General features: G+C 48.2%; 1 protein-coding gene across 2 annotated transcripts in view; it reads right to left on the bottom strand.

Annotated features, from left to right (window-relative positions):
- Positions 1–3,114, bottom strand: part of ATAD2 (ATPase family AAA domain containing 2) — an 82,538-nt gene extending 79,424 nt beyond the window's left edge. For both annotated transcript variants that reach the window (XM_062188032.1, XM_062188033.1), the window contains exon 1: positions 2,854–3,114. In XM_062188032.1, the coding sequence (XP_062044016.1) occupies positions 2,854–3,021 (168 nt within the window). In that variant the 5' untranslated portion in view covers positions 3,022–3,114. The remainder of the gene's footprint in view (positions 1–2,853) is intronic.
- Between the last annotated feature and the right edge of the window lie 12,759 nt (positions 3,115–15,873).

Below are 15,873 nucleotides of genomic sequence, written 5' to 3'. Positions count from 1 at the left end.
GGCCAGGTCAAAGCCAGAAACTCCACCTGGGTCTCCTGCATGAGTGGCAGAGACACGTACTTGAACCATCATCCTCAGCTACCTCCAGCAGGAATGGAAAGAGAGGCATGACTCAATCCTAGGCCTTGTATATCAGCCTGCATCCTGCTTACTTACCAATCTCCCCACCAGGCAGTGTTACAGTTACAGGAAGAGGGAGAGACAAAGCCAGATCTTCCATCCACTAGTTCACGCCCAACTGTACAAGACCTGCCCTTAGAGTGAATTTTGTAAGGAATTAGAAAAGTACGTCATTATAGATATGAAGGGAAGGGAGTAGAGGTACTTCTATTTCTGTAACTCTGTTAACATCCTTACCTTCATGACCACTAAACCTCACTAGCCATGTGGGATTTCACCCCTTTTAAGAAGTGTAGAAACTTGCTGATCAGAGCCAGCCTCATGCCAGCACCCAAAAGGACATTTCTCTCTCTGTATCTCTGCTTAAAAAAAGAAAAGACAGGCCGGCACCGTGGCTTAACAGGCTAATCCTCCGCCTTGCGGCGCCGGCACACTGGGTTCTAGTCCTGGTTGGGGCACCGGATTCTATCCCGGTGGCCCCTCTTCCAGGCCAGCTCTCTGCTATGGCCCGGGAAAGCAGTGGAGGATGGCCCAAGTGCTTGGGCCCTGCACCCGCATGGGAGACCAGGAGAAGCACCTGGCTCCTGGCTTCCGATCAGCACGATGCGCCGGCCGCAGCGGCCATTGGAGGGTGAACCAACGGCAAAAAGGAAGACCTTTCTCTCTGTCTCTCTCTCACTATCCACTCTGCCTGTTTAAAAAAAAAAAAGACAGGCCGGCGCCGCGGCTCACTAGGCTAATCCTCCGCCTTGTGGCGCCGGCACACTGGGTTCTAGTCCCGGGTCGGGGCACCAATCCGGTCCCGGTTGCCCCTCTTCCAGGCCAGCTCTCTATTGTGGTCAGGGAGTGCAGTGGAGGATGGCCCAAGTCCTTGGACCCTGCACCCCCTGGGAGACCAGGAGAAGCACCTGGCTCCTGCCATCGGATCAGCGCGGTGCGCCGGCCGCAGCGGCCATTGGAGGGTGAACCAACGGCAAAAGGAAGACCTTTCTGTCTCTCTCTCACTGTCCACTCTGTCAAAAAAAAAAAATTAAATAAATAAAATAAAATAAAAAGACAAGACAGAGTTATAGAAAAAGAGTGAGATCTTCCATCCACTGGTACACTCCACAAATGGCAGCACCCAAGTCTGGACCAGGCCAAGCCAGGAGCCTGGAACTCCATCCAGGTCTCCCACGTGGGTCCTGCTTTCCCAGGGCCATCAGCAGGGATTTGGATCCAAAGTGGAACAGCCAGGACTCAAACCCATTACCCAATGGAATGCTGGCACTGCGGGTGGAGGCTTAACCTCTACCACAGTGCTGGAGCCAACTCTGCCTTTCAAAAAAAAAAAATATATTAAAGAAAGAAACCTACTGCTCACACTGATAACCTTGGATTCAAAACTAACAGTTGTCTTAAACAGTATATGTACTTAAACACTTTTCACAAGATCCAGCATCCTTCTGCACATAATATTCAATAACGAACTGAGCTAGCTTTTCTGAACACATCTGAACACAGGTTACTACTCAAGTGACCTGAATTCAGTTCGTAGGTGCTTGGCCTCCCCAGAACTCTGCCAATTCCCACATGTGACAGAGAAATAAACTCTGAAAGTCAGGAAATAATCTGCCTTTTCAGTTCAGAATCACAACTTCAGAAACTGGAATTCCCCTTGTGAGAGGAGCGACCACTATGGGGCATCCACAAAAGACACTGACCACTAATTTCAGAGTCATCTTCATTCAAGATCTTAATAAAGACCTTTCTAAGAGACTGAGCTAAAAAGGACCATGCTTTGTCATTCCCATCACACACTCTCAGGCTGACTTCCACGTGCCCAATCCTCTCTCCCATGCCTATCTGCATTCCAACTACCTGCCTCAACCTTACTAGTGCGGCCTTCTCATCTTCTCCAACCTCTTGTGAATGCTGTTCCCCTCCACCTGCAGCTGGGGCGGAGAGGTGAATGGGAGGCGGGGTCAGTCTGGACTCTGCCCATCCAAAATCCTATCAGTACTGCAGACCTAGAAGGAGAAGCACTTTGCCACCTCCGTGCAAACTTCCCCCACAGCCACTGCTTAGAACTGCAGCGAGACGTAACAGAAAGAGAAAGCTTTGCGAGGCTGAGAGGCGAAGTTCCAATTTTAGATCTGCCCATGACCGGTTCCGAGTCCGCTCCATCTGTCAAACACAGGACCTGTGAACTACGCATCGGGGACTTAATCCTGGTCTGACCCCCCTGCGTCCTCCCTACCGAACCCCACCAGATCGGAAATGGAGGTCGAGAAACCTGAATGACAACCTCTACCCGCGTCGTCCCTAACCCGTTAGTCACGCGTCCGGCAGGCAGGCAGCCGGGAAACACGTGCGGCGCCGATCTGGTTGGTGCGGCCCTAGCACAGGAGCCGGGGCGCTGGGTCGGGGAGATGGGGGTGGGGAGGGCAGCCCCAACAACCCCGGCTCGGCCCCACACAGCACTTCAGCTCCGGCGGGCTTCGGTTTCCTCTAGCGTCCAAGTAGGTGCTAACCAACCGCTCTCACCCCTCTCCGGGCCGACCCCGATTCTTCGCCCCGACCCGCAGCGGGGCGGCTCCGACCTCGAGAAGCCGTCCATTTTCCTAGTCCTGCACCACACTCCCCTCCCCCCCACCAACCGCCACCCCGAGCTGCGCCGCCCACCCCCGGGGCCGCTGCAGGCGCCGGGCCGCGAGCAGCCCCCACCCGCTCGGCCCCAGGCCCGGCACTCACGCCCGCGGCGGCCGCGGTGACGGCAGGTTTCGCCGCCGCGCCGGCCGAGCGCAGCCGCCTCCGGCCGAGCTGCTCCAGGCTGAGGAACTCGTTGGACAGGTCCAGGGAGTCCGTGGCCGAAGTAGCGGAGTGGCTGTGCAGCTCCAGGCTGCTGCGGAGGACCACCATCTTCTCGCGACGTACGTTCGGGCGCCCACGGCGGGGACGGGGCTCGCGCCCGGGGCGGCAGCAGCTCGGGCTCTTCCGCGCTCCGAATTCTGGCGCCACAAGCTCCGCGCCGGCGGCCGCAGGGCGCGCGCCCGGGATCCCTCCGCCGCCTGTCCCGCCCACTCCCTCCCCGCCCTGAAACCCAGGGCTCGAAACTCCCTCAGCGCCACAGCTGAGGAGAGCGTTACCGAAGTCGAGGCGACCGGGTCGAGGCCTTGAGCGGATCGCGGAGCGACGACGCTCGCTTTTTGGCCTTATATAGTTCCGACGCGTGGGACTCGGCGGAGGGAGACAGTTGGCAGAGGTGCGCAGTCCAGTTTGGAATTTTGGCGCGGGGACCGCGGCGGGGGAAGGGAGACCTCCGCGCGCTCTGATTGGCTGGCGGCGCCTGCGTCTCCTCCCCGCCCCTCCCGACACCTGCCTGCGGCTTCCCGCCTTCTGGGATTCAAATGCAAAATGCCTAGTCCTTGACTGGTGGGGAGTCGAGCCCTTGGCCTTTGACAGGGTTTAACTTAGAGTGTTAAGGGCTTTTTACCGCTGATGTAGCCAAAACAAACGATTCAAAAGAAGGAAAGCTGAAGGAGTTTAAATGGAGTCCTCTAAATAGAATACAATAGTCAGACACAGGCTCTGCCCTGGCCCACGTGGGTGATCCTGAACAAATTAGCAATCTCTCTGGGTCCTAATTTCCTCATCAGGAAATAATAATAACAACAACAACACCTAAGATCCTAAGGTATTATCGCACCTTAGCACCTGTATGTGTGGGGCTGGCTTTGTAGCTCAGGGAATTGAGCCGCTGCTCCCTACGCAGCTACTCCAGCTTCCAATCCAGCCCCTGGCTACCGTGCCTCGGAAGGCAGCAACAGATGGTCCAAGTACCTGGGCCCCTGCCACCCACCTGGGAGACCAGGATGGAGTTCCTGACGCCTGGCTTCAGCCTGGCCCAACCCTGGCTGTTTGAGTGAATCAGCAGATGGAAGATCTCTTTCTTGCTCTCTGTCACCCTGCCTTTTTTTTTTCTTAAAGAACTATGTAAGCCTAAATTAGGTGTTCACACACGTTTGTTCCCATGGGCGCATTACAGAAAATGACTTCCCGAAGATGACAGCTGTTATCACTGGAGTACTTTGGAGTGGATGACAACATGTGGAAGGATCAAAATGTGAAGGGAGTCCTAGGACACCAAAACCAAAACCTATTTACTGACTTGGATAGCTACAGTGTATTAAGTCAACACGCCCTAAATACTTACTGAGCATGTATTACCCACCAGGCATGAAGCATGGGGGACAAAGCAGTAAGCAGAAAGAACACAAAGGCTCTCACAGAACTCAAACTTTAATAGACAAGGAAAAACAGGAAGTAGAGAGGTACTTCAAAAAGTTTATCGAAAATGAAATTAAAAGATAAAAATTCATTGAAGTGGGCGTTTGGTCTTTAGAGGTTAAGAGGCCCATGTCCCACAGGCAAGGACCTGGATTCCAGCTCCTAACTTCACTTCCTCTACAGCAGTTCCTGGGAGGCAGCAGGTGATAGCCCAAATAGTTGGGTTTTCTGTCGCCCATATGGGATACCTGGATTCAGTTCCCAGTTCCCGGCTTCTGCCTGCTCCAAACTCAGCAGCTGCAGGCATTCAGGGAGTGAAGGAGGTGTGTGTGGGGGGTACTTTCTCTCTCTTTCAGTATTCTGTTTTTCAAATAAACAATAAATAAATAAATAAACAATAACTTGCAAAAATTATTTCTAGATCTATGCAGACCTTTTTATACTCATTTTATATACTCATTTTCTTTGAACTTTTTGAAGAAGCCTCATTTGTCAGATAGTGAGAGAAGCAGTGTAAAGTAGGGCAGGGGAAGGGGAGAGAGTGTAATCTTTATTATTTTTTCTACTTATTTATTTATCTTCATTTGAGAGGAGGGAGACAGAATTCCCATCCACTGGTCCACTCCCCAAACACCTGCCAAGACTCGGCTAGAGACTAACTGGAGCTGAGAACTCAGTTCAGGTCTCCGTGTGGCTGGCATAGACAACTGCTTGAGCCATCACCTGCTGCCTGCTAGGGTGTGCATTAGCAGGGAGCTGGAATCAGGAGAGAACAGATACAGGAACCCTGGCGCTCAAATGTGAGATGCCGGCGTCCTAGACAACATCTTAACGCCTAGGCCAAATGTGTAATTTTTGGCTTAGCAGGTAAAGCCGCTACCTGCGGTGCTGGCATCCCATATGGGCGCTGATTCGAGTCCCGGCAGCTCCACTTCCGATCCAGCTCTCTGCTAGGGCCTGGGAAAGCAGTAGAAGATGGCCCAAGTGCATGAGCCCCAGCACCCATGTGGGAGACCCAGAGGAAGCTCCTGGCTCCTGGCTTCAGATCAGTGCAGCTGACCATTGCAGCCGATTGGGGGGGTGAACCAGCAGATGGAAGACTTCTCTCTCTCTCTCTCTCTCTCTCTCTCTCTCTACCTCTCCTTCTCTCTCTGTGTAACTCTTTCAAATAAATAAATCTTTAAAAAAAAGAATTCCTCAGGGAGTTTATTAAACACACATACACACACACACACTATACACAGCATCAGGTGCCTCCACTGATAGAGTCTAGCAACTTGGATTTTTTTTTCTTTCAAGAAATATCCTCGTGATTCTTACCCACAGGGAGGTTTGTATTGCTCTGGGCTGGAATGTGATGAGCAAAGAATTGACCGACAGAGCAGTTATCTGTTGAGATCAGAACGGTAGGCATGGGCCAGATGATGTTGTGCCTTGAAGAGTAGAACAGGGAGCTTGGTTTTACCCCAGGTGCCATGGGAAGGTGTGAGGAAGTAGCAAAGTAAAAGAATGGCATGACCTGGCTGGCTGCTTGATGAGAACGATTTGGGGAGGTGACAAGAACAGATGTACAGTGAAAGATCAGGAGGTCACTGCACTGTCCTAGCCGGGACTCGTGCCCGTGCACAGAAGCCAAGCAGATGGCTGGGGGCTCTACTCTGCAAAGAGTGCCCCCATTCTCCAGCCGAGTGACCTCATCGACATGTGTTTGTTGACATAAAATCACAGGAAGCCACATCAGCAGGAAGAGGAGCTGCTGCAGCTCTGGACCTGACAACAGCAGAAGAAAATCACAACAGGCCACATGGTGCTAGTCTTGGACACCTGCTGGGGTCAGCAGTGACCTCCTTCCCTGGGATATATCAATTAGGAGGTTTTGTTTTCTTCTTTCTATTTTTTTTAAGATTTATTTTAGTTATTTGAAAGACAGAGTTACAGAGACAGGTAGAGACAGAGAGAGGGGTCTTCCATCCCGTGGTCCACTCCCCAGATGGCCACAATGGCCAGAGCTGCGCCGATCCAAAGCCAGGGGCCAGGAGCTTCTTCCGTGGACTTGAGCCAACTTCTACTGCTTTCCCAGGCTGTAGCAGAGAGCTGGATCGGAAGAGGAACAGCTCGCACTGTATCTGGCACCCTTATGGGATGCTGGCACTGCAGGCCAGGACTTTAACCCGCTAGGCCACAGCATCTGCCCCGTTTTCTTTTAACTTTTTCTGTTTTCATTTGCTTTATTTTTCAAGAGGTAGTATCTTGGCATGGTTCAAATTTCAAGAGTTGCCAAAGGCCGGTGCCGTGGCTCACTTGGTTAATCCTCCACCTGTGGCGCCAGCATCCCATATGGGCGCCGGGTTCTAGTCCTGGCTGCTCCTCTTCCAGTCCAGCTCTCTGCTGTGGCCCGGGAAGGCAGTGGAAGATGGCCCAAGTGCTTGGGCCCCTGCACCCATATGGGAGACCCAGAAGAAGCACCTGGCTCCTGGCTTCGGATGGGTGCAGCGCTGGCCGTAGCGGCCATTTGGGGAGTGAACCAATGAAAGAAGACCTTTCTCTCTGTCTCTCTCTTTCACTGTCTATAACTCTACCTGTCAAAAAAAAAAAAAAAAAAAAAAAGAGTTACCAAATAGCAAATGGAAATGTCTCCATTGCACTTCTGTTTGCTAGACTCTAGCCCTCTTCCCATCAGCAGCCAGTTATTAGTTTGCTGTGAATCTTCCAAGAGATGATCTCTAGCAGGTGAACTGGTTTCCCAAGGCTGCTGCAACAAACTACCAGAAACTTGGTGGTTTAAAACAACAGGAAAACTACCTTTCAACAGTTCAGGGGGCTGGCAGTCCAAAAATCAAGGTATCAGTGGAGTTGCTTCCTTCTGGGCTCCAGTTCTGAGGTTGAGTAGGTTCTCTGCCTCTGCTCTAGCTTCTAGTGTCTGCTGCAAACTGTGGTGTTCCGTGGCTTGTGGGAGTCTAACTCCAGTCTCTGCTTCTGTCTTCCCATGGCCTTTTCTCTGTGTGTTTAACACATCATCTCAAACCTCTCTCCCTCCCTTTTTCTCTCCTTCTCGCCTTTCTCTTATGAAGACACCAGTCATTGGAACTCTAAGGGCAAACTCTAAGTTCAGGATGATCTTACATCAGTATTACAGTTACATCTGCAAAGAGCCTACTTTCCGAATCAGGTCACCTGCACAGGTACCAGGAGTTGGGCCTTGAACGTGTCTTCTTGGAGCCTCTGGTCAACTCACTAACTAGATCTCTATTACTTCTGTTCTCTTTCTGTTGTTGCATACCTGCCATGAATAAATTGGTTCACATGTATTTCATACACATGGCATGGTGTGTGTAGAAGAAATTTCTAGAACTGGAATGGCTAGGTCAAAAAGAATGTATAACAACTATGTGAAATAACATGAATGAATCTTATGAATACAATATTAAGCAAGAAGCCAATACCAAATTTATATACTTTCTTGTGTGTTAAGTAGAAAAACAGACAAAATTAACATTTGCTGTTAAAAAGTCAGAATACTAGAGGTGGACATCTGGAGTGGTGGTTAAGTTACCTCTTGGGGCCTGGCATTGTGACGTAGCAGGTTAAGCTTCTGCCTTCAACACTGTCTTCCTATATAGGCGCCTATTCAAGACCTGATTGCTCCACTTCCAAACCAGCTCCCTAGTAATACCCTTGGGAAAGCAGCAGAAGATGGCCCAAGAGCTTAGGTTCTACACCTACGTGGGAGATTCAGAAGCAGCTCTGGACTCCTGGCTTTAGCCTGGCCCAGCCCTGGCTGTTGCGGCCATCTGGGGAGTGAATCAGCAGATGGAAAATATCTCTCTCTCTGTCTCTCTCTCTTTCTGTCTCTCCTCTCTCTGTAACAATTCCTTTCAAATAAATAAATCTAGGAAAAAAAAAAAAAGATGTGGGGCCAGCGCTGCATAGCAGGTAAAGCTGCCACCTACAACACCAGCATCCCATATGGGCACTGGTTCAAGTTCCAGCTGCCCTACTTCCAGTCCAGCTCTTTGCTAATGAAAGCGGTGGAAAATGGCCCAACTCCTTAGGCCCCTATATCCACATGGGAGACCTGGATGAAGTTCCTGGCTCCTGGCCCAACCCTGGTAGTTGCCACCATTTAGGGAGTGAATCAGCAAATGGATCTCTCTCTCTCTCTCTCTCTCTCTCTCTCACTGCCTCTGCCTCTCCTTCTCTGTAACTCTGACTTTCAAACAAATAAATAAATCTTTTTTTTTTTAGCAATGACACTCTGTGCCAATGTTTCCATACACATTAAATAAATCTTTTTTTTTTTTTTTTTGACAGGCAGAGTGGATAGTGAGAGAGAGAGACAGAGAGAAAGGTCTTCCTTTTTGCCGTTGGTTCACCCTCCAATGGCCGCTGCGGCCGGCGTATCGCGCTGATCCGAAGCCAGGAGCCAGGTGCTTCTCCTGGTCTCCCATGCGGGTGCAGGGCCCAAGCACTTGGGCCATCCTCCACTGCCTTCCCGGGCCATAGCAGAGAGCTGGCCTGGAAGAGGGGCCACCGGGATAGAATCCGGCGCCCCAACCGGGACTAGAACCCGGTGTGCCGGTGCCGCAAGGCGGAGGATTAGCCTGTTAAGCCACGGGGCCGGTCACATTAAATAAATCTTTAAAAAAAAAAAAAAAAAAAAGGTACCACTTGAGAGTGTCTTGTTTGAGTCCCGGCTACTCTGCTTATGATTCCAACTTCCTCATAATGCACACCTTTGGAGGCAGAGGTTAAGGCTCAAGTACTCAGGTCCCTGCCACCCACTTGAACTGAGTCCCTTGCTTCTAATTTGGCCTGGCCCAGCCCCAACTGTTGTGGGTATTTGGGGAATCAATCAGCCAGCAAATGGAAGATCTCTTTCAGTTCCTCCGTCTCTCTCTCTCTCTCTTTCAAATAAAATGAAAATAAATAAACTAAAAAAAAAAAAAAAGCAAGTTAGAATACTAGTTAGCCTTTAACTAGTAAAAGACAGAGTGGGGGGGCTACATCTGGATTCTGGTCATTCAAGTGTATTCAGTTTGTATACGTTAGTAGAGTTGCATCCTTATGATGTGTGTACTTTTCTTCATGTGTACTATGCCTGAATAAAAAGTTATTTAGGGGCCTATGCTGTGGCTTAGCAGGTAAAGCCAATGCCTGCAGTGCCAGCATCCCATGTGGGTACCAGTTCAAGTCCCAACTGCTCCACTTCCAATCCAGCTCTCTGCTGTGGCCTAGGAAAGCAGTAGAAGATGGCCCAAGTGCTTGGGCCCCTGCACTTACATGGGAAATCTGGAAGAAGCCCCTGGCTCCTGACTTTGGATCGGGGCAGCTCCGGCTGTTGTGGCCATTTGGGGAGTGAACTGATGGATGGAAGACCTTTCTCTCTGTCTGCCTCTGCCTCTCTGTAACTCTGCCTTTCAAATAAATAAATAAATCTTTAAAAAAAAAAAGTTATTTAAACACTCACCCAAAGCCGGCGCCGTGGCTCAACAGGCTAATCCTCTGCCTTGCGGCACCGGCACACCGGGTTCTAGTCCCGGTCGGGGCGCCGGATTCTATCCCGGTGGCCCCTCTTCCAGGCCAGCTCTCTGCTATGGCCCGGGAAGGCAGTGGAGGATGGCCCAAGTGCTTGGGCCCTGCACCCGCATGGGAAACCAGGAGAAGCACCTGGCTCCTGGCTTCGGATCAGCGAGATGCGCCGGCCACAGTGGCCATTGGAGGGTGAACCAACAGCAAAAAGGAAGACCTTTCTCTCTCTCTCTCTCTCTCACTATCCACTCTGCCTGTCTAAATAAATAAATAAATAAATAAATTAATTAAACACTCACCCAAAAGGCATATGCATTTGTGATTCCACAGAAGCTATAGCAGTCACTACATTCTTTTTTTTTTTTTTTTTTTTATTGGCAAAAGCACTGTGGAGTAGTAGGTAAAGCTGCCACCTGTGATGTCAGCATCCCATATAGGCACCGGTTTGTGTCCCAGCTGCTCCACTTCATATCCAGCTTCCTGCTAATGGTCTGGGAAAGCAGCAGAAGATGGCCCAAGTGCTTGGGTCCCTTCACCCACATGGGAGACTGGGAAAAACCTCCTGGCTCTGGCCTGGCCTAGCCACCTAGGGAGTGAACCAATGGATGGAAGATCCCTTTCTCTGTGTCTCTCCTTCTCTCTCTGTAACTCTTTCAAAATAAATAAATGAATCTTTTAAAAAAAATTATTTGTTTGAAAGGCGGAAGGCAGAGTAAAGGAGAGAGAGAGATCTTTCATCTACTGGTTTATTCCCCAAATAGCCATTATGGCCTGGGCTGGGCTAGGCCAAAGCCAGGAGCCAGGAACTCCATCTGGGCCTTCCACATGGGTTGCAAAGACCCAAGTACTTGGGCCATTTGCTGTTGCTTTCTCAGGCACATTAGCAGGAAGCTGGAATAGAAGTGGAGCAGCCAGGACTCAAACAAGCCCTCCTATATGGGATTCTAGTGTTGGTTGCAGGAGGTTTAACCCACTGTACTGCAACACCAGCACCTACATTCTTTTCAAATAAGCAAAGAAATTTCAGAACACTAAGAGACAGAGAGAACCAAAAGATTTTCTTTATTTTTCTATGTTGTCCCAGCCATATTAGATACTAAGAATTATCACCTTTGATGGGTGTAGTGGGTTGAATTGTATCCTCAAGAAAGATATATCCAAGTACTAAACCCAGTATCTGAGAATGTGATCTGATGTGGAAATAGGGTCTTATCATATGTAATTATGACCTTCTGTTAAGACCTTCCAGGTTTTAGGGTAGGTCTTAAATCCAATGACTGGTGTTTTGTTTTTTGGTTTTTTTGTTTGTTTGTTTGTTTTGTTTTGTTTTTTTTTAAGATTTATTTTACTTATTTGAAAGACAGAGTCACATAGAGAAGTAGTACCAGAGAGAGAGAGAGAGAGAGAGAGAGAGAGAGAGAGAGAGAGAGAGAAAGAGGTCTTCCATCTGCTGGTTCATTCCCCAAATGGCCACAATGACCAGAGCTGATCTGATCCAAAGCTAGGAGCCAGGAGCTTTTTCCAGGTCTCCCACACGGGTGCAGGGGCCCAAGCACCTGGGCCATCTTCTACTGCTTTCCCAGGCCATGGTAGAGAGCTAGATTGGAAGAGGAGCAGCCAGGACTTGAACTGGTGCCCATATGGGATGCCGCTGCTGCAGGCCAGGGCTTTAACCCACTGCGTTGTAGCACCGGTCCCGACTCACCAGTGTCTTTATAAGAGTAAGGAGAGAGAGTTTTGACACCTGGAGAAGGCAGGCACATGAAGATAGAGGCAGGGACTGATGTGATGCTTCTATAAGCCAAGAAACTCCATGGATCACTGGTAGCTGCCAGATGCTAGCAGGGAGCCCGGAACAGATTCTCCCTCAAAGCTTCCAGAAGGAACCAGCCCGGCCAACATTTGGATTTCAGACTTCTGGTCTCAACAGAGAATAAATAATTGTTGCTATTTTCAGCCACTTAGTTGTGGCAATTTGTTACTTGTGGCAGCCCTAGGAAATGGGTTATGGTTAGTATGAAACTGATAGTCCACTGGTTACATTTCCCTCTGTTTCTAGTCTCAGCTGCTCCAAACAGGAGTGACTTGATTTAGGAAGGGATGGTAGAAAATAAGATCTTTCCCACAACCCCTGACTGCATTGGAAAGGGTCAAGGGTTTTTATTTCATGTGTGACAGAAAAGAGGCTGAGGTAAGAGCTGATCATAATCCCATTACTTCACTTGAGATGAGGTCATAGGTGGGTCCCTTTCTGTTCTTTGATAGTAAAGTTAGACGATAAACAGTTTTAGCTACTCTGCATTTAAACGGACAGCCTTCCTGTCTAGGAGTTTCTCTTTGGGTTGGTTTGGGTTAGGCAGGGGCCAGCCTTCATCTATGGAAATTCTACAGAGACACATACTGTTGGCTCCCCATGAGTTCTGAAACTGCATAAAACAACCACAGATCAAAGTAATTCAGAGGGGTTGACGCTGTGGCGTAGTAGGTTAAGCACCTACCTTCAGTGCTGCCATCCCTTATGGGCACCAGTTTGAGTCCCAGCTGTTCCACTTCCAATCCAGCTCCCCGCTTATGCACCTGGGAAAGCAGGGAAGGGTGGCCCAAGTGCTTGGGTCCCTGCACCCATGTGGGAGACCAAAAGAAGCTCCTGGCTCCTGGCTTTGGATCTGCTCAGCTCTGACCATTGTGGCCATTTGGAGAGTGAACCAGCAGATGGAAGATCTTTCTCTATTTCTCCCTCTCTTTGTAACTCTGACTCTCAAGTAAATAAACAAACAAATAAATAAATAAATCTTTGGGAACAAAGAGAAAAAGAGAGAAAGAGAGAAAGAAAGAGAGAGAGAGAGAGAGTAAATGTCCCAGAAACTGCCTTCAGTCTCCTATGTGAGTAACTAGCAGGGAGTTGGATCGGAAGTGAAGCAGCCGGGACTTGAACCAGGTGCCCAAATAGGATGCTGGCACTGCAGGTGGCGGCTCTACTCACTATGCCACAGTGCCAATCCCCACTTGCTGTCTCTTGAGGGAATGACCCAAAGATGTAGAGGCAGAGATTTGTGGTGGCAGAGGAGAGGGTACAGAGGCAGTGGTACTAATGGTAGCACCTTAACCAGCTTATTCTCAGATTCTCTGAGCATTACCTCAATGTAACCTGAGCTGTTTTTCCTCCCCTCTAAGCCAAGTCCAACTTCCCCCTCCTCCCAGCCACCCAGTACAATTCTTTTTTGCTCAGGTTAGCCAGAAATGGTTTCTGTTGTTTGCAACCAAGAATATAGACTGGTAGAGAGGCTTCCGGGTGGAAAAGGAGAGTTTTACCAGTAGATTCCTAGAATAATTGCTGATCAAAATAACGTTGGGAGTCCATGTGAGACACCCTTTGTGTATGTGGAGGTTGGAGGACAGAGGAAGAAAGAGGGGACAGAAAGTGAAAACGGAAGATATATTCTTACAATGTGGTTTTTTTAGACCTTCTTTCTTTATCAGCCTCCCCTAAATATACTTCAGTTTCTGAATTTTCCCACGTAAGCTGTGGTACACAGCAGTGAGTCTAATATCTTAGAAAGGTATGATCTGGCCCACGCAGAGGCTCATGGGACTATTGCCCCCTTCTCAGCCCGATCTTAGTTGGATGGTCCTATCTTTGTGTTCCAACACAGCCAACGGACAGGTGCTCCTCTGTTTGAGCTCCCACTACTTCGCTGCTCTGGCATTTACATACTGAAACTCTTTCTTTAATATGTGAAAATAGTAATCATATATACACAACACAAATGGAGATAACAGATTTCAGTTGCTTTCTTTTTCCTAATTCTTGTTTTTATTTTTTAAGATTTTATTTATTCATTTATTTGAAAAGCAGAGTTACAGAGAGAGAAGGAGAGATAGACAAAGATCTCCAGTCCTATGGCTCATTCCCCAAATGGCCACAACAGTTTGGGCTGCACCAGCCTGAAGCCAGGTGCCTGGAACTCCATCCAGGTGGCAGGGGCTCAAGTACTTGGGCCATCTTCTGCTGCTTTCCTAGGCACTTTAGCAGGGAGCTGGATGGGGAGTGGAGCAGTCAGAACTTGAACTGGCCCCCAAATGGGATGACAGCATTGCAGGCGCCAGCTTAATGCACTACACCACAATGCCTAATTTTTGCTTTTAATAATAATTATCAATGCAATATTGAGGAGGAATGAGCCCATTTCTTGAAAGAATGTAGCAACATGTATCAGGAATCCTGGAGAAAGATTAAAACCTTTGGCTCAGAAATTTCACATCTCAGACTCCATGCAAAGATAGTAATCAGAGGTGTGGAGCATCACTTTTATGAAGATATTGACTGCAGCTTTATTTTACAATAGTAGGATCTGAAAACTAAGATGTCCAACAATAGGAAAAAGTTAAGTGAACAAGTCTGCTTATACAGCTACTTTACACTAATGTTGCTAAATTTGATTTGTAAGAAAAAGTTTTCAAAACTTGATATTACAAAGTAACATATGCAAAAACAAAACAAAACAAAAACAAAATCAGGAGCTGGCCTGTGGTATAGTGGGTAAAGCTGCCTGTGTTGCTGGCATCCCATATGGGCGTTGGTTCGAATCCCAGCTACTCCACTTCTGGTCCAGCTCCATGCTAATGTGGCTGTGAAATCAGCTGAAGATGGCCCAAGTCCTTGGGCCCCTGGTACCCACACGGGAAACCTGGATGAAGCTTCTGGCCTCTGGCTTTGGCCTGGCATAGTCCCGGCCATTCCAGTCATTTGGGGAATGAACTAGTGGATGGAAGATCTCTCTGTTTCTCCCTCTCCCTCTCTGTACCTCTTTGAAATAAGTAAACATATATTAAGTGCAAAAAATAAAAATACAAGTTCTTCTGTGTGATTGCAGTGAGGAAAAGGAAGCTTTTCTTTCCACTGGGTTGCTGAACCTGGAAAATACGACCACAAGGCTGCCAGTGACCTTTCTACCCACAGAAAGTCAGGGGCAGATCCCAGAATGAAGCCAAGCACAGAGATGCAGACAGAGGGATGGTGGGAGAGAAAGGTTGGGAACCCATCTGGCTTCTGGTCCCTTAGATCCCGCAACTTATCCTTGACCTGTGAGAACTCTTCATTGTCCTTCCTATGATACGAGGCAGTTAATAGCCCTTCTGCCTTGACTTTGAACTGAACAAGTCATGATTAATACAACTGGGGCAGCTGCTTTGCTGGAATCAAGATGTACTCTCTGCAGTATTTTCATTCTAACAATCAATTAATTCTTCAAAAAAAATTATCAATTCACAAAGGATTTATGCCAGTAACTTTTGTTTCTTATAGTCACAAACCATCCTGGGAAGACAGTAAGCTCACCAGGCTACCGTGTCTGGAATACATAATTTTTTCCCCTTTTATGGAACTCAAGGCAGCAAGTATTCCTATTTAATATTATGTCATCTCCTCCAGCATTTTTTCAAAGGTCCATAAAAGAGGCTTTGGTGTCAAAATAAAAAAGCTCCTCAGTATTCCGGGGTATAACTCCAGGTCTGAATATTTTAACCACTTAAAGCAACTTAGTGTTTTCTATCACTGCATCTATTTGGCCTTCAATATCCTCTTGCTGCTATCTTTTTTTAATAGTTTGAGGATAGTTTTTCTTTGATTGAAAAACATACAAGCCAGCTAGGCATTGGGTATTTCCATTTTCTTTCAGCTGTCTGATCACATCATCTTATGATTACAAGCAATGGGATTATCTCTTTTTCCCCCACCTCTTGAGCTTCTTTTCTTTTAAAAATCAACCCCTAATAAAAAATAAAAAGCTTTCTTTGTTGTTAACCCCCAGTGTATTGTGTGTTGTAGAATTCCTGGGTCTCCCCTTACAGGTAAGTGGCCTTTGTTAGACTTTTTGTTTTGTTTTATATTCCTCCTCTAAACCCTGTAACATCCTAATTGCACTGGATAGGGGCTCCTTTGAATGCATCTCTTTA

Source organism: Lepus europaeus, chromosome 4 (genome assembly GCF_033115175.1).
Source record: "Lepus europaeus isolate LE1 chromosome 4, mLepTim1.pri, whole genome shotgun sequence".
Lineage (NCBI taxonomy): Eukaryota > Metazoa > Chordata > Mammalia > Lagomorpha > Leporidae > Lepus > Lepus europaeus.
Note: the sequence above shows the minus strand (reverse complement) of the source record. Positions and strands in the feature narration are given on the sequence as shown.